Source organism: Salvelinus namaycush, chromosome 26, assembly GCF_016432855.1.
Source record: "Salvelinus namaycush isolate Seneca chromosome 26, SaNama_1.0, whole genome shotgun sequence".
Classification (NCBI taxonomy): Eukaryota; Metazoa; Chordata; class Actinopteri; order Salmoniformes; family Salmonidae; genus Salvelinus; species Salvelinus namaycush.
In genome coordinates this window covers 17,792,303-17,811,603 of record NC_052332.1, presented here as the reverse complement: position 1 = coordinate 17,811,603, position 19,301 = coordinate 17,792,303, and the positions used below count along the sequence as shown (strand labels likewise).

The 19,301-nt window shown below is 42.2% G+C and overlaps 1 protein-coding gene across 2 annotated transcripts in view; it reads left to right on the top strand.

Annotated features, from left to right (window-relative positions):
• Positions 1 to 19,301, top strand: part of LOC120021218 (splicing factor, suppressor of white-apricot homolog) — a 140,380-nt gene that overhangs the window by 31,411 nt on the left and 89,668 nt on the right. For both annotated transcript variants that reach the window (XM_038964882.1, XM_038964881.1), the window contains exons 8-10: positions 5,833 to 6,169; positions 6,301 to 6,468; positions 6,608 to 6,701. In XM_038964882.1, the coding sequence (XP_038820810.1) occupies positions 5,833 to 6,169; positions 6,301 to 6,468; positions 6,608 to 6,701 (599 nt within the window). The remainder of the gene's footprint in view (positions 1 to 5,832; positions 6,170 to 6,300; positions 6,469 to 6,607; positions 6,702 to 19,301) is intronic.

Sequence of the window (19,301 nt, the reverse complement as noted above, 5' to 3'; positions counted from 1 at the left end):
GTAACACTGGATTGTTATCTGTCGTGGTCAAAACATAATGATAGGGAGTTTAAATAGGGAGAGGTCTGTCCATAATAAAGCGTTGCGCTGCTTTCTTAACATCACTGTCAACAAAGCAGGTCCTACAGGCCCTAGTTCTGTTGCACCTGGACTACTGTCTAGTCGTGTGGTCAGGTGCCACAATGATTGACTTACGAAAATTACAATTTGGCCAGAACAGGGAGGCACGGCTTCCCACTAGACCCACTGGCCCTTAAATGTACACGGAGAGCCAACATTAATAATACAGTACCAGTCAAAAGTTTGGACACACCTACTCATTCAAGGGTTTTTATTTTATTTTTACTGTTTTCTATATTGTAGAATAATAATGAAGATATCAAAACTATGAAATAACACACATGGAATCATGTTAAACAAAAGTGTTAAAGAAATAAGAATATATTTTAGATTCTTCAAAGTAGCCAACCTTTGCCTTGATGACAGCTTTGCACACTCTTGGCATTCTCTCAACCAGCTTCACCTGGAATGCTTTCCCAATAGTCTTGAAGGAGTTCCCACATATGCTGAGCACTTGATGCCTGCTTTTCCTTCACTCTTCGGTCCAACTCATCCCAAATCATCTCAATTGGGTTGAGGTCAGGTGATTTGTGAGGCAAGGTCTGATGCAGCACTCCATCACTCTCTTTCTTAGTCAAATAGCCCTTACACAGCCTGAAGGTGTGTTGGGTCATTGTCCTGTTGAAAAACAAATGATAGTCCCACGAAACGCAAACCATATGGGATGGCGTATCGCTGCAGAATGCGGTGGTAGCCATGCTGGTTAACTATACCTTGCATTCTAAAAAAAAAAATCCCAGACAGTGTCACCAGCAAAGCACCATCACACCACCACCTCCATGGTTCATGGTGGGAACTACACATGCGGAGATGATCCATTCACCTACTACGCGTTTCACAAAGACACGGCGATTGGAAACAAAAATCTCAAATTTGGTGTAATCAGACCAAAGGACAGATTTCCACCAGTCTAATTTCCATTGCTTGTGTTTCTTGGCCCATGAAGGCCTGATTCATTCAGTCTCCTCTGAACATTTGATGTTGAGATGTCTGTTACTTGAACAATTTTCGGGGTCTGCAGGAGGGAATGCCGGCGTTAGAGTGCGGAGAGGGGGAGTCCTGGCAAGATTAAGGCCAAGGTAAAACCGGCCACCTCTTCCCTCCATTCACTTGATAATAAGATGGATGACCTCCGATCGTGGATTTGCTACAAACGGGACTCTCATAACTGCGATATTCTCTGCTATTCTGCAACATGGCTTTCAGACAAGACCCCCCCATGGCAGGAACAAGTACAACAAGTCCCGCTACGACCTCCAGAGTCATCAAACGAGCAAAAGGACAATCTAGGAATAAGGTGGAATCGTACTACACAGGCTTCGATGCCCGTCACATGTGGCAGGAGCTACAGTCATTACAGATTTAAAAAGAGACCCACACTCTCTTCCAGACAAACTCAATGCATTTTATGCACGCTTAGACAACAGCACCATACCATACATGAACCCAGAGGACTGGGTGATCTCGCTCTCCGAGGCTGACGTGAGTAAGGTCTTTAATCAGGTCAAAATTTGCAAAGCCGTGGGGCCGGATGGTATTCCAGGTTGCGTTCTCAGAGCATGCGCAGATCAGATGGCAGTCATATTCACTGTAATTTTCAACCTCTAGTTGTCCCAGTCTGTAATCCCCACATGTCTTAAGATGACTACCATCATTCCTGTTACCAAGAATTCAAAAATGTCATGCTACACTGACTACCACCCTGTAGCACTCACATCTGTATTTATGAAGTGCTTTGAAAGGCTGGTGATGGCACACATCATCTTCATCATCCCAGACACTCCAATTTGCATACCGCCCCAACAGATCCATAGACAACGCAATCTTAATTGCACTCCACACTGCCCTCATCCACCTAGATAAGATGAGTACCTATGTGAGAATGCTGTTCATTGACTACAGCTCAGTGTTCAACACCTCCCTCTGCAACTGGATCCTGGACTTCCTGACCAGCCGATCCCAGGTGGTGAGGGGGGGGGGGGGCACAGGGGTGTGTGCTTAGTCCCCTCCTGTACTCCCTGTTCACCCACGACTGCATGGCCACACACAACTCCAACACCGTCAAGTTTGCTGACGACACGAAAGCTGTAGCCTGATCACTGGTGACGATAAGTCCGCCTACAGGTAGGAGGTCGGTGACCTGTCAGTGTGATGTCGGGACAACAACCTCTCCCTCAACGTCCGTAAGACCAAGGAGCTGTTTGTGAACTGCAGGAAGCAGTGGAGTGGGTCGAGAGCTTCAAGTTCATCGGTGTCCAAATCACTAAGGACTTCAAATGGTCCACTCACAAGACACAGTCATGAAGAAGGCGTGGCAGCGCCTCTTCTCTAATCAGGAAGTTAAAGAGGTTCTACAGCTGCTTTATTGAAAGCATCTTGACTGGCTGCGTCACTGCTTGGCATGGCAATGGCACCCCCCCTCAATTGCATGGCGCTACAGGCTACCAGTATATCACTGGGGCCGAGCTCCCTGCAATACAGGAGATCTATATCAGGCGGTGTGAAAGGAAGGTCCGGAAAATCTTTAGTGTCCAGGCACTCAAGCCATAGACTGTACTCTGCTTCTGCACGCAAGTGGTACCGGTGCATCAAGTCTGAAACCAATGGGCTCCTAAACAGCTTTTATCCCCAAGCCATAATACTTCTAAATTTCGAACAGAATGGCTACATGGACTATCTAAGTATTTATTTGTATTTTTGCATTGTCTCTATGCACATTCACAGGACTCTAGACACTCATGCACACTGACACTCCAACACACACATAACATGCACACACATGTATACTGACTCTATACAGACACACACACACACACTTACAATCATAATTTATGCTGCTGCTACTCTATTAATCATGTATCCTGATGCCTAGTCACCTTACCCTTATACATATCGATGGTGCCTTCGGAAAGTATTCATACCTTTCGACTTATTCCACATTTTGTTGTTACAACCTGAATTCAAAATGGGTAAAATCAATGTTATCCATCTACACACAATACCCCAGAATGACAAAGTGAAAACATGTTTTTAGAAATGTTTGCAAATTTATTGAAAATGAAATACAGAAATATCTAATTTACATAACTGTTCATACCCCTGCGTCAATACTTTGTCAGATGACACTGGGTAAGTCTCTAAGAGATTTCCACAGCTGGATTGTGCAAAATTTTCCTATTATTATTTTCCAAATTCTTCAAGCTCTGTCAAATTGATTGTTGATCATTGATAGACAACCATTTTCAGATCTTGCAATATATTTTCAATTAGATTTAAGTCAAAACTGGAACATTCACTGTCTTCTTGGTAAGCAACGCCAGTGTAGATTTGGGCTTGTGTTTTAGGTTATTGTCCAGTGTTTGGTGGAAAGCAGACTGAACCAGGTTTACCTCTAGGATTTAGCTTGTGCTTAGCTCCATTCCGTTTCTTTTTTATCTGGAAAAACTCCCCAGTCCTTAACGATTACAAGCATACCCATAACATGATGCAGCCACCACTATGCTTGAAAATATGGAGAGTGGTACTAAGTAATGTTTTGGGCAAATCTAATACAACACATAATACTTTGTATTCAGGACAAAAAGTGAATTGCTTTGCCAAAGTTTTTGCAGTATTACTTTAGTGCCTTGTTACAAACAGGATGCATGTTTTGGAATAATTTAGTTCTGTACAGGCTTCCTTTTCACTCTGTCATTTAGGTCAGTATTGTGGAGTAACAACGTTGTTTATCCATCCTCCGTTTTCTCCTATCACAGCCATTAAACTCTAACTATTTTAAAGTCACCATTGGCCTCGTGGTGAAATCCCCGAGCGGTTTCCTTCCTCTCCGACACCTGAGTTAGGAAGGATGCCTGTATCTTTGTGGTAACTGGGTGTATTGATACACCATCCAAAGTGTAATTAATAACTTCACCATGCTCTTACCCATCTACAAATAGAAACCCTTCTTTGAGAGGCATTTGAAAACCTCCCTGGTCTTTGTGTTTTGAAATTCACTGCTCGGCTGTGGGACCTTACAATTATCTGTATGTGTGGAGTACGGAGATGAGGTAGTCATTAAACAATTATTTTTAACACCATTATTGCACACAGAGTCCATGCAACTTATGTGACTTGTTAAGCACATTTTTACTCCTGAACTTATTTATGCTTGCCATAACAAAGGGGTTGAATATTGACTGAAGACATTTCAGCCTTTCATTTTTAATTAGATGGAACAAATACATATGCAGCATGTGAATGATGGCTCTCCTACAGGTTTCCAGCCTTGTGCATTTTGGATGTGTCTTGGTAACAGTCGACCAGAGCGGTGACTAACGAGTTAATATCATCCAGTTTCCAGTTTGACAAGATAAGCCTCTTATTCCCCCTCTCTCTATTGTTGTCCTTCCCTTTCTCTGTCTTTCTCCGTTCTGTACACTCCATCAGGGATGGAAACCACTGCCACAGTAAAAGACCTTGGAGAGTTAATAATGCACAGAGACACACAGCTACATGCTGAATCGAACGCCCTCATCCTCCCACTCCCAATCCTACTCTTAAGTGGTTATTGATGTGATGGCTAACCGTATCAAACGGAATGTGAAAACTCAACTTAATACAATTACAGTCGATCTCGTTATGGCTTTGAGTCTGAGCTGCCATGGAATAAGTCTCAGTGAGCGGACAATTTTAGATGGAGGTGACATTTTGAGCGACCTCAGATTGACCCCCACCACACCCACAAATTATGACAAACACCTGCCCTCCCCTCTCCCCCCTCCTGCTGCTGTTGGCAGTGAGCTGGCAGAATCTATTTATGCAGTCTGGTAACGGTAGCTGATGTGAGTGCAAATTTGCCAGCTCAGAGTTGTCAGAGCGAATCTGTGTAGCACCTCACAGTAATCAATTATTATACTTAAAAATTTCAAATTGTCATCGCAAACAAAGTCAGTTTGACACTCACACAGAATTTGCATTTCCCAATTTCCCATCCACAGTAACGGTATGAGCCGAATTTTCACAGGAACTCTGACTTGCACCATTGTACAGTGACATACCACACCTTTATGTAGCCTTCTTGTCTGTTTCTTTCTTCCCCTTTGAACACTATGAGTGAATCTGTCAGTTGTTTTATTCATAACCTGACTGTTAACCCCGGTCGTTGTGCCAGTATTATTTTCCTATTCCTGCTGTAAATTACTTTCCCTGACCTGTTGATGCACTTGATTGAGCCAGAAATGGGTAGTGTGATTGTAATGAGAGGCTTTGGAAATGAACGGTTGCATATTGTTTTTGATATCCGCTTTTAAACACATTATGATTTCCAACAAGCTGATCCTAATTATTCTTGTTGGGCCATTCTCCTTTTTGTTCCCCTTTTTCCTCCCGTCTTCTGCTGACAAAGTACATTTTAATTAAGTAGACAGTGATCCAGACATAGATTATTAAAATGTTTCATTTGTATCAGCGTGGAGTTTGCTTTATTCTCTCTGCCTCCTCTGTGAGGCTAAGATCCTATTAGCGATGAGGCCAGACTTAAATGTATACGTTAGTCCGCTCGGCACCACCCACACACACTAACACTCAGTGAGCAGACCTATCTCATCCAATGCTGACTTACACTGTTGCTCATTGACAGGGAAGGCATGCAAAACCACATGCAATTGAAATATTCGCATGATTTCCCATTTTGATATGTATTTTGATAATTTCCTCTCTCTGACCTTACAGCTAACGTGGCAGCGATGTACTATGGGTACTGCATGCTTCCTGATGGGACCTACTGCCTGGCCCCACCTCCCCCTGGGATCGATGCCAACGGCTACTACAGCTCCCTGCCCTCTGGCAGAATGTTGGGTCCACCCTCTTACTCTGGAACCCCGCCTCCTCCAGGGACCACGCCCCCTGCACCTCCTGAGCCATCTACACGGATCATCTACACAGCACCTCCGACTACATTTCCCATCATCCCACCACTAACTCCAGTTCCCAGCCAGGTCCCAGTCTGCCTCTCAACCCCTTCTCCTCCTGCTCCTGTTATTCCTGCTGCTGTCATACCAGAGACCAGGTATGTGGACACTTATTGGACAGAAGTGGAGATATTTTATCACTCCCCATACTACCTAGTTCCCCTACATCATGTGATGCATTGCTAAATATCTTTATTTCGTCTCCACTCATCTTTCCCTCATCTATCAGTTCGCGGCCCCAGGCTCCCGTTGCCGTGGCGGCCCCAGTTGCCGTGGCAGCGCCAGCCATCATCCCCCCGCCCCCTGACATCCAACCGGTTATTGACAAGCTGGCTGAGTACGTGGCCAGGAACGGTGTCAAGTTTGAGACCAGCGTCCGCGCCAAGAATGACCCGCGGTAAGCAGCTAGAGAAAAGGCTATTCTTGCTCTTTTCTGTGCTGAATACAGGAAAACGGCTCAAGTTTCTGTTCAATTTAGTGGCTTTACATCTTATGTGGCTGTACATCTTGTGTATGTGTGTCTTTTTCCAACACAGGTTTGACTTCTTGCAGTCCTGGAACCAGTACAACACCTATTATGAGTTCAAGAAGAATTACTTCATGCAGAAAGTGGGAATCAGCCTGCCAGAGGTGTGTGTGTCATCTGTCCTTCTTTTTCCTCTCCTTGAGCACAGTGTGCGTTTTTTGATACCATTTTGTTTGAAAGGATGATATACTCTCTGGTTCTTTAGTCAATATTGCCTTTCATTCAGCAGCGTGCTCTCCAGGTTGCTTTTTAAAATGCTCTGAGGCATTAGATGGCGTGGCTCTCAGGCTTTCACGCTTGAGATCAGGGATCAGTCAGTTTTTGTGTGTAGGGCCTTTCATGCTGTCCAGATATCAAAATGCCTGCCTGCCCTTGACTCGTGTCTACGCTCCGGGGTTACTGCGGGAGAAGGAGGCGGTTTTAGCAGTCAGCTTATCATAAACCAAGCTGATTCTCCGGTACTTTTGTATACTTTTTAGCCAGTAGTTCTGAAAGTAGCACCCACGACTCCCGAATATTGCATTGCTCTCACTCTCTGCTGTGTCCACCCACTCTGTAACCTCATTGGATAAGGCTGGGCAGGCCTCTTGCTAGCTGTCACTCAAATGCGTCGGGCTGAAGTGCTTTCTCTTTGTCTCTCTCACTCTTTCTGCTTTCTGCTTTTCTTTTATGAGAGGATCTTGTTTTTTAAGTATAACAAACCTAAGCCTGTGAATAACCCAGGGCCAAGCAAAGCATTTAGCCATGTAGCCGTGTTTCGTTTTCCTGATCGAGCCCCTGGTTTTAATACACCTATCACACAATGGATGAATGTCAGGTACTTCTCCATTATTCATCAAAGATAAAGTTATTTTCATGTCTTTTTTTTCACTTTCTCCTGGGAGCTACTCTCACTGGTCCTTAGTGTTCAGGAATCTAACTGCCTTGTCACGACCCAACACATTAACAGGGCAGCGATAAGTGTATAAAGTGTTAAAAGCTGCTTGAAACTGTTGACATTTTACATGGCTATTCTCTCAGTGGACATTTAGTCGCTTATGTGACATTTGAAATCCATTATTTAAGGGATACTGCGACATTTTGGGATTTGGGTATTTTTTTTCTACTTGCCCAGAGTCATGAACTTATGGATACCATTTTTATGTCTCTGCATGTAGTTTGAAGATCATTTAAGTTAGCTTATTGTTAGCTTAGCGCAATTGCTGAAAGTCTCAGAGTACGGTAGCCAGCTACTCTCAAAAGCAGGGAAATAGACTTAGGTACTCCAAAGCTGGGTGGTTGGTCCTTTATAGTATTATAGAGCTATACATAGTGATCAATATTTTACCACTTTTGACTAGAGGTCTACCGATTTATGATTTTTCAACACCGATACCGATTATTGGAGGACCAAAAAAAGCCGATACAGATTAATCGGCCGATTTTTATTTATTTATTTGTAATAATGACAATTACAACAATACTGAATGAACACTTATTTTAACTTAATATAATACATCAACAAAATCAATTTAGCCTCAAATAAATAATGAAACATGTTCAATTTGGTTTAAATAATGCAAAAACAAAGTGTTGGAGAAGAAAGTAAAAGTGCAATATGTGCCTTGAAAGAAAGCTAACGTTTAAGTTCCTTGCTCAGAACATGAGAACATATGAAAGCTGGTGGTTCCTTTTAACATGAGTCTTCAATATTCCCAGGTAAGAAGTTTTAGGTTGTAGTTATTATAGGAATTATAGGACTATTTCTCTCTATACGATTTGTATTTCATATACCTTTGACTATTGGATGTTCTTATAGGCACTTTAGTATTGCCATTGTAACAGTATAGCTTCCGTCCCTCTCCTCACTCCTACCTGGGCTCGAACGAGGAACACATCGACAACAGCCCATGCAGAGCAAGGGGAACAACTACTCCAAGTCTCAGAGCGAGTGACGTTTGAAACGCTATTAGCGCGTACCCCGCTAACTAGCTAGCCATTTCACATCGGTTACACCAGCCAAATCTCGGGAGTTGATAGGCTTGAAGTCATAAACAGCAGAGCTGCTGGCGAAACGCATGAAAGTGCTGTTTGAATTAATGCTTACGAGCCTGCTGCTGCCTACCATCGCTCAGTCAGACTGCTCTATCAAATCATAGACTTAATTATAACATAATAACACACAGAAATACGAGCCTTAGGTCATTAATATGGTCGAATCCGGAAACTATCATCTCGAAAACAAAAAATGTATTCTTTCAGTGAAATACGGAACCGTTCCATATTTTATCTAACGGGTGGCATCCATAAGTCTAAATATTCCTGTTACATTCAATGTTATGTCATAATTATGTAAAATTCTGGCAAATTAGTTCTCAATGAGCCAGGCGGCCCAAACTGTTGCATATACCCTGACTCTGTTGCAAGAGAAGTGACACAAAGAAATTCATGTTAGCAGTCAATATTAAATAAATATGCAGGTTTAAAAATATATACTTCTGTGTATTGATTTTAAGAAAGGCATTGATGTTTATGGTTAGGTACAGTCGTGCAACGATTGTGCTTTTTTCGCAAATGCGCTTTTGTTAAATCATCCCCCGTTTGGCGAAGTTGGCTGTCTTTGTTAGGAAGAAATAGTCTTCACACAGTTCGCAACGAGCCAGGCGGCCCAAACTGCTGCATATACCCTGACTCTGTTGCAAGAGAAGTGACACCATTTCCCTAGTTAAAATAAATGTATGTAAGCAGGCAAAATTAACTAAATATGCAGGTTTAAAAATATGTACTTGTGTATTGATTTTAAGAAAGGAATTTATGTTTATGGTTAGGTACACGTTGGAGCAACGACAGTCCTTTTTCGCGAATGCGCACCACATCGATTATATGCAACGCAGGACACGCTAGATAAACTAGTTATATCATCAACCATGTGTAGTTAACTAGTGACTATTATTGATTGTTTTTTATAAGATAAGTTTAATGCTAGCTAGCAACTTACCTTGGCTTCTTACTGCATTCGCGTAACAGGCAGGCTCCTCGTGGAGTGCAATGTAATCAGGTGGTTAGAGCGTTGGACTAGTTAACCGTAAGGTTGCAAGATTGAATCTCCGAGCTGACAAGGTAAAAATCTGTCATTCTGCCCCTGAACAAGGCAGTTAACCCACCGTTCCTAGGCCGTCATTGAAAATAAGAATGTGTTCTTAACTGACTTGCCTAGTTAAATAAAGTTAATAAATCTAAAGTGTTAAAAAGAAATATACAGAATTCCGATTGTTATGAAAACTTTTGTTATGAAAACTCCCTAATTAATCGGCCATTCCGATGAATCGGTCGACTTCTACTTTTGACTCATGAGAGCTACTTTTAGAACTACTGGCTAAAAAGTATACAAAAATACTGAATAATCTCTTTTTAACAGGCTCAGGTGGGAGGGAGACGTAAGTACTTTGTAAAGAAATTCTAAAACAAGGGAGAGCTGTAACAGGCAATTTAGAAATCCATTTGCTGGCCAAAATTGCATGAAACAAATGAACAAACTTGAAAGGCAGGTGAATTATCATTTAAAAAGCTGATCTGACTTTGTGCCCTTTTTGAACTTTTATTTTAAAACACCCATGCTTTTGAAAAGATTTGGTGTTGGCCACCTGGTTAAATAAATGTACTGGTCCCGGCCAGTTTGCCACCCAGAATTGATTTACCTTTGAGATAAGCTAGTTAATAGGGAACCCTGATCTCAATTAAAACAATAATAATGCCTGGATCGGAAACAAAACTAATACTGTGCTTGATTGGATGTTAATTACTAGAGAATGTTTGGACTGGGAGGGTAGAATATGAGGGTGGATGTGGGTGCTTTGACTTGGACTAAATCTCACTAAGGCTGAGATTCAAACAAACAGAGATCAGCAACCTATAGACTGTAATTGCCTTTAAAATGAGATTTCTGCTTGTGATGACATCTGAGCTGTTTACAGCCGACATGAACCTAGAGCATATTGCCTTTTAAGTGTGTCACTGAGCAAATCGTTAATCTGTCAGATTAAGTCCCGGCCTTAGTCTTTAACAAGGATGTTAAAGGTTTTTTCTCCTTGGTTCTCTGTGTACTCTGGTATGAGTCTGATGATATGGACTGGAGGTTGGGCTGGGTGAGGTGAGCTGAGCTGCCTTCCATCTCAGAGGTGATGAGAACCGGATGGGGAGATAATTTGGAATTGAAACCCTCTTCCAGTTTTGGCAGTAATCGAATTTCTAACCCCCAAACCACTCCCTGCGCTCTGCTTAAAGCTGGCGGCATTCCGAAAGCTTCTGCTTTCGGGAATCCCTCCTCCCCCGGGGAAAACACCATTTCCTTATCAGCACCATGTCAGACAGCCGGCTGACTTTTCACCAGCGTCTCTTCTCTCTCCTCCCTATCACAGCTCCCTACACAACCCTCAGGTACTGTTACGTACAATCGTACTGAAGCCAAAGTTCAGACATGGGAAAAATATAATCACAGGGTCGGAGACTTTGTAATCTCTCTAACCCCTAATTATCATCTCTGTACCCGCTGTGCTGCTGATATGGGACAAATATTGTGTGGGAAATAAAAGAACAACAGCGTATAGGATAGAGAGGGGAACGATGAAAAAAGACATGGCGGGACTGTTACAAAGTGAAATTGGGAGAAATGCCTTGTGAGCTCCCACAGAGTAATCCTGGCTTTATCAGCAGTGTCTGTTTTTATTTGGGGACCACGACTGTGATTTGTCTTTCAGGGGAGCGGGGCTCTGCTCTCTGCCCCCCCCCCCCCACACACACGTCCTGTCCCTGGCTCTCTGCAGCCCAATCTGGATGGTTTGTTTAATTCATCCAGTGTCTACTTTCCTTAATTAGGCATCCAGCTCAATTAGGAGCCGTGTCAACGGCAATGAAATTAGTCAGTCTGGATGTGGCTGGCCTGGTTGCTTGGTAAGACCTGCTGCCCCTCTCTTTATATGCCTGGCCACGGTCGCCCGGTTATGTACCATGTCTGTTTATTCTACCACTTTAAACACTGCAGTTCACTTGAACTGTCTATGATGTTTCAGAGCTAGAAATGTCCCTCCCAGATATTCACACTTCCTCAGTTTAGATGAAATAGACCTTAAGGGTAGCAGGGCTTGGAATTAACTTTTTTAGCCACTTTTAGCCATCGGACAGATACATTTTTTTTTACTTCTCTGAAAGCTTGTCACTTACACACCCCCCCCCCCCAAAAAAAGGTGACTGAAAATTGTGTTGTATGATGCGAGGAACCATGTATCGTATATTCTGCCGTTGTGGCCTTTTGTAGGTACTTAACCCCTCACAAGGTAAAATACTGCACTGATGTGGTCCATCAAACATCCATCTAGAGAGTTACTGGGTGTGCAGGTGTTTGTATTTGTATTTATTATGGATCCCCATTAGCTACTCTTTCAGCAGTGTCTGTTTACAGTTTATACAATTTTAAAAACATTACAATACATTCACAGATTTCACAACACACTGTGTGCTCTCAGGCCCCTACTCCACCACTACCAAATATCTACAGTACTAAGTCCATGTGTGTATAGTGTGGGTGTGTGTATGCATGTGTCTGTGCCTATGTTTGTGTTGCTTCACAGTCCCCGCTGTTCCATAAGGTGTTTTTTTTTATTAATTGTACTGCTTTTACTCCAACCCTGCTCAAATCCACCAGTCAGCTTATCAAGACCCTCTTAAGCAGCTGATTTTTTTTTTTACAATGTGGTGCGTTCGAGCAAGGCTGGAGCAAAAGCCTGCTCAACCAGTAGCTCCCATGGACTCCTGGAGGGTGGTTGGCCACCCTGCAACATTTAAAATTACAACCAAATACTTTTTATAGCTCTATGAAATAATTATCTCATTCAATGAACCAATGGCTAAGGTGGGCGAGGTAGGTAACTAAGACATGGTTATCTATTTGTAAGACAAATATATTCAGTGTTCAGGGGAGATCATGACAGCATAGGAGTTAATTGTCAATTAGGGAGTGAATGTTTTTCATAATAAGGATTACATGGAGAAAAGCGTAGATCTCATGAATGGCCCTCCCTTCATCAAAATATATTTTACCTAAACCCTCCCTGAATGCTTGGGAAAAAACTATTGACCCTCCCCTATACCCAAAATAACAATTAAAACAAAGTTGATAGCAGAGTACATTCACTTCTTGGACAGACCAGAGCCTTAGATACGTGGTTTTAGAAACGGTTCTTCGTCCTGTAAGCATTACATGACAACGCAGGAATTTTGATAGCGCACAGGGCTTGGGGCCAGAAGGTTGCAAGTCCACGGTGGTCTGTGAACAAAAGTAGGGGTGGGAAGATCTCCTTTATAGTAAAAGCATTGCATTGCATGACTCATCATATTTGCACGTCTGAGGAAAAAATAGCATTTTAGAAACATTTCATGTAATTTTACATATTAGCAGAATTTTTAATACCACACAAATGTATGAAATTACAAGCAAAGAATGGACGGAGGGATAAGCCTATGTGTTCCATATCCTGTTTCTCCAATACCAAATGTGTGTCTTGTTTACAACAACTGTCCCTGTTTGCAAATATTAAATCTGAGACATTAGGAATCTGAGCATGATACTTTCAGAAGTTAGGCCTACCTTTCCACCCCGACGATGAAAAATTGAAGCTTTAACTGCTGCCTACTCTTATCCTGTGGCTTAACCCAACTAGAGAAGGTCACAAGTGTTTGCCTAAAAGCTGTCTGGAATTAAACATTTTTTATTTATTTAACTAGGCAAGTCGGTTAAGAACAAATTCTTATTTACAATGACTGCCTAGGATTAGTGGGCAGAACGACAGATTTTTACCTTGTCAGCTCGGGGATTCGATCTAGCAACCTTTCGGTTACTGGCCCAATGCTCTAACCACTAGGCTACCTGCCGGCCCTCTTCTATTGTACAGAAAGTGAATCGCTTCATCAATTGATAGTGACAGAATTAGATTACTTCCCAAATAAAGTCCATTTTTTGTCACCTTGGCTATAGCAGGGGAATGTCAAAGAAAGGAAACAATTATATCCCCATATGCGTGCCATGTCTTTCCCAGGTATTTTACAGCTTGTTTCTAGCATAAAGCATCGTGGACAAAAGTTCTGTTATAGATGACTTTATATAATTGGATCCGTTTTACTTTCTTCAAAGTCTAAAAGCTAACAAGGGTTAGGCCAGTGATTTTTGCATTTTCTTTAATAAAAGGTAGGCCTATGGCATACCCCTCCTGGTGTCCTGGTTTCGAGTCCTGGTTTTAACTTAACCGCCCTTCACTGACATGGAGGTTGGCTTTTTAAAGAGTGCATGGTGGGTGGAGGAATTGACCAACAAATCTATGGATATAGCTAACTCTTGGCTAACAGAAACCAAAATATGAATAAGCTAAAAGCAATTACTATTTACAATTCATCACGTCACGGGTGATACTGCTTTCGCAGTATGCTTCAGGTCATTGTCCATCTGCACTGTGAACCGTCCAATGAGTTTTGAAGCATTTGGCTGAATCTGAGCAGATAATATAGCCCTAAACCCTTCAGAATTCATCCTGCTGCTTTTGTCAGCATTCACATCATCAATAAATACAAGGGAACCAGTTCCATTGGCAGCCATACGTGACCACACCATAACACTACCTCCACCATGCTTCACAGATGAGGTGGTATGCTTCGGATCATGAGCAGTTTCCTTCTCCGTACTCTTCTCTTCCCATCATTCTGGTACAAGTGGATCTTTGTCTCATCTGTCCATAGGATGTTGTTCCAGAACTGTAAAGGCTTTTTTAATGTTTTTTTGGCAAACTCTAATCTGGTCTTCATGTTTTTGAGGCTTACCAATGGTTTACATCTTGTGGTATACCCTCTGTATTTACTCTGGTGAAGTCTTCTCTTGATTGTTGACTTTGACGCAGATACGCATACCTCTTGGAGGGTTTTCTTGATCTGGCCAACTGTTGTGAAGGGGTTTTTCTTAACCAGGGAAAGAATTATTCTGTAATCCACCACAGTTGTTTTCCGTGGTCTTCCGGACCTTTTGGTGTTCCTTAAGTCACCAGTACTTTATTTTTAAGACTGTACCAAATAGTTGATTTTGCCCCTAATGATGGCTTGCTTAAACTGGCAGTGACAGCTCGTTGGACTTCATATTGAGTGTTAACAGCAACAGATTCCAAATGCAAATGCCACACTTGAAATCAACTCAACGCAATATGCAACAATTTCAAAGATTTTACTGAGTTACTGTTCATATAAGAAACTTTGTTAATTTAAATCAATTCATTAGGCCCTAATCTATTGATTTCACATAACTGGGAATACAGATATGAATCTGTTGGTCACAGATTAAAAAAAAAAAAATAATAATTAAAGAGGAAAAAAAGTGTGACCACCATTTTCCCCATGCAGCGCGACACATCTTTTTTGCATAGGGTTGATCAGGCTATTGATTGTGACCTGTGGAATGTTGTCCCACTCCTTTTCAATGGCTGTGCAAAGTTGCTGAAAATTTGCGGAAACTAGAACGCTGTCGTACATGTTGATCTAGAGAATCCCAAACATGCTCAATGGATGACATGTCTGGTGAGTATGCAGGCCATGGAAGAACTGGGACATTTTCAGCTTCCAGGAATTGTCTACAGATCCTTGGGACATAGGGCCGTGCATTATCATGCTGAAACATGAGGCGATGGCGGCTGATGAATTGCACAACAATGGGCCTCAGGATCTCTGTGCATTCAAATTGCCATCGATAAAATACAATTGTGTTCGTTGAACGGTAGCTTATGCCTGCTCATACCATAACTCCACCACCACCATCGGTGATGTCAACCACCACGTTGACATCAGCAAACCGCTCGCCCACACAACGCCATGTCTGCCATTTGCCTGGTACAGTTGAAACCGGGATTCATCCATGAAGAGCAAACTTTCTTCAGCGTGCCAGTGGTAATCGAAGGTTACGACGCTGAACTGCAGTCAAGTCAAGACCCTGGTGAGGACCTCAAGCACGCAGATGAGCTTCCCTGAGACAGTTTCTGACAGTTTGTAAAGAAATTATTCGGTTGTGCAAATCCACAGTTTCATCAGCTGTCTGGTTGTCTGGTCTCAGACAATCCCACAGGTGAAGAAGCTGAATGTGAAGGTCCTGAGCTGGTGCGGTTACATGTGGTCTGCGGTTGTGAGGCCGGTTGGACGTACTGCCGAATTCTCAATCTACTCTGGCAACAGCCCACTCACACTGGCACACATACAGTCTGCTTTCCATCATACACTGGGAGAGAAATTCACCTTTCAGCAGGACAATAACCTAAAACAGAATGCCAAATATGCACTGCTTACCAAGACAACATTGAATGTTCCTGAGTGGTCTAGTACATTTAAAAAATAAATAAATAGGCTTAAATCTATGGCAAGACTTGAAAATGGCTGTCAAGCAATGATTAACCACCAACTTGACAGCTTGAAGAATTTTTCAAATAATAATGTGCAAATATTGTACAATCCATGTGTGCAAAATCATAATTTATAAAATGTTTAATTGTTCACCCCCCATCCTTACAATGTTAGTCCTCTCCTCTATGTTCATGGTGTTTCTCAGGGGAGAATTATAATTGATAGTTAAATATCAGTATATTATTTTTAGAGCCCGACCGATATGGGATTTTCACTGCACAGCCTCTCGCCCCAAGCGTTGCCTCAGTGAACGGTCCCTTGGGAGTCCCTACCCCCATTGAAATTGACATTTAAATGGTTATGGTAAGGCTTCGGGTTAGGTAAGGGTTAAGGGTTAGCGTACTCTCACACAGCTAGTTAGCTGGCTTTTCACAATCGATATGGGATTTTCACTGCACAGCCTCTCGCCCCAAGCGTTGCCTCAGTGAACGGTCCCTTGGGAGTCCCTACCCCCATTGAAATTGACATTTAAATGGTTATGGTAAGGCTTCGGGTTAGGTAAGGGTTAAGGGTTAGCGTACTCTCACACAGCTAGTTAGCTGGCTAGATGAGAGTGGCGAAATGTGAATTTGTACCAATCCCTGACAAGTGACTACCCATATATCAATGTTTCTCAGGGGAGAAACACCCTCGCATCTAATCACTGGAATTGACTGTATCATGATATGAATTGACTGTGTATCATGATATGAATTGACTGTGTATCATGATATGAATTGACTGTGTATCATGCTATGAGACATGAGCCCTATATCATTCCAAAGCAGGCAGTTTATATGTAACCACTTTGTAATGGGTGTTATATATGGAATTAAAGCGCCTATGTGCTCCTCTCATTCTGAGTCAGATTTTTGTATTTGCAACCATCCCCCGCGCCATTATGAGAGATCTTTCTGATACTAAGCATGTAATGTGAATCACCCCAGGCTTCTAATGTCTTGTCTCTTTGAGCCGGATGTCAGAAAGGCAGTGTGATTTCAGCGAGTGGATAGATAGAGAGGAAATAGATCTATTCTCATTCACTGTCAATTAATAAGTAACTCAGTCATCACATCTCTTAGGGCAACATGGCAGCATATTCACACTCAGGGAGTTGGTGTCCCATTTGTCACTCAGCACTCAACTGCACTCTGCTGCCCCTGAGTGTGAAATGAATCTAAAATGTGGATCAATGTTCTCATTGTGTTGATAATGCAGCATTAGTAGGGTAGCAATTCTGTATTAGCCTATGTGCCTTATCCACAGTTGTGCACAGAGAACTAATTTGCTCTGTTGAATGCCCCCTCTCTCATGTTTTAAACATGTTATCCGCCATGGTTGCCAGTTCACTGAGCATTATGACTTCTATTTAGGTTTGTTTTCCTCACCGGGTATCGGCAGTGCTACCATCAGAATCATTATGTGCACGAAGGTTTGCTACATTAACCACGTTGTCCTACATGCCTTTTACCTTTACAAGCATGAGTTCAAAATATCTATAACGGTCGCCCCAGTGTCAGAATGCACTCACTGTTCCAAAATGTGATTGTTACGCAACAGAACAATTAACCCATGTTACCCTTTAACCAAGGCACAATGCCTGCTAATTATCTATAGGCTTCAACTTTTAACTTGTCAATTTCTAATTGTTTTCTAACCAGTTTTATTTTCTAACATCAGTTTGAATTGAGATGTGTTCCGCCTCCTCATTAATTCATAGAAGTTGTCCATTTCACTGTTGACGACAATTAACGTTTGAGGCGTTACTGAGCTAGACAAACTTCTCTCTTCGACGAGAGCCAAAGCACTTCCCTAGTGTTTCCCCACATGAAGTATTCAGATATTTGAGCGTCTCCAGTCAGCACAGAACTTCAGAACTTGCGCTAACTTTCCCCCCCGGCACATTTTCTGGCTTCGCCCACATTGCCTCGGTTGCTGTTTTCCTTGCTAATGATAACTTTGGACATGTGTGCGTTTCTATCAAAGTGCCTTATTACGTTATCATAGTTTCTGTATATCGTGTTGTCGTTTCTACTGTAGCACATCGTATGTATGTATGGAGTATAATGTATTTACTGTTTTATTCACATATGTTCAAGTTCTGGTGACATGCATTCCGATTCTTGCGTAGATTGTAATGGACACATTATAATACTTTTTTTGAAGGTTGTACTGATTATGATGAGCTAATGCTAAGAGAATTGCCAGCTATGTGGGGTGCCATGTTTGTTGACATCCTACAATGCATTCTGGTTGTCACGTAAATGTCTGTCAGACCAAAGATGTTATAGCAAAACGAGTTGAATGGATGGTTCACTCGTCTTTAGAGTAAACTTCCGGAAGTGAATGACCGTAGACGACACACCCCCTTCAACATGCATCTTGTAGTGTCTTGTCTTTGGTTGACTCAAAAACAAAAAAACATGGTGGTGCGCACAAGCTACCCATCGTCGGATTACTTTCTATTTTTAAAAAGTGCTTTACTAAATTATTTTGATCACTGGTGAGCTCACCCGTGACGTGATGAATTGTAAATAGTAATTGCTTTTAGCTTATTCATATTTTGGTTTCTGTTAGCCAAGAGTTAGCTCAATATGACTGCCTGTGTTAGGTCACTCTTTCCTCAGTTACTGCTACGACTAATGTAGCCTACATTTTCCGGTTTGGATGAGAATTGTGTTATGCTGTCGCTACTTCTGTGAATGTCTGAACATTGCATTCAAAAATAAAATGCTCACATAATGTTGTAAAGACTGTTTGTGCAAAATGTTGCTGTAAAAAACAGTGTGGCCAGCTCAAACGCTGACTGTTACCCCAATCGTAACTAGACGTTCTGAAGTGTCTAATCACACTGGTTTGAACATACGCTGCGGGGACCACTGTAGAATGATCACACCCGTGTGTTCGTATGTGTCAAAGGGTAAAGAAAATTACGTATGAGGCGCCATTTCACATGGACCGGTTTGGGAGTTGAGGAGGCTGCTGTGATTTTGTTGCGTTTCATCGTGTGTCCTTTAGGTTTAAGAAAAGTAAAAGGTAATTTTGAGGTCAAGTAATTAGTGTGACCTGGTTTTAACAGGCCATTAAACCTCAACATATTTGATGTTACCAGAGTCTGCTGTGTATCAGAAGCCCTCACCTGGTCAGGCCAGCAGTGGAGATCAAACTGGCCCTATTTTGTTTTCCACTCACTTTGGGAAGCAATCTGTCATCTGCCAAATAAAATTCATGAACTTGTTTCAATGCGGAGAGAACTCTGGAGT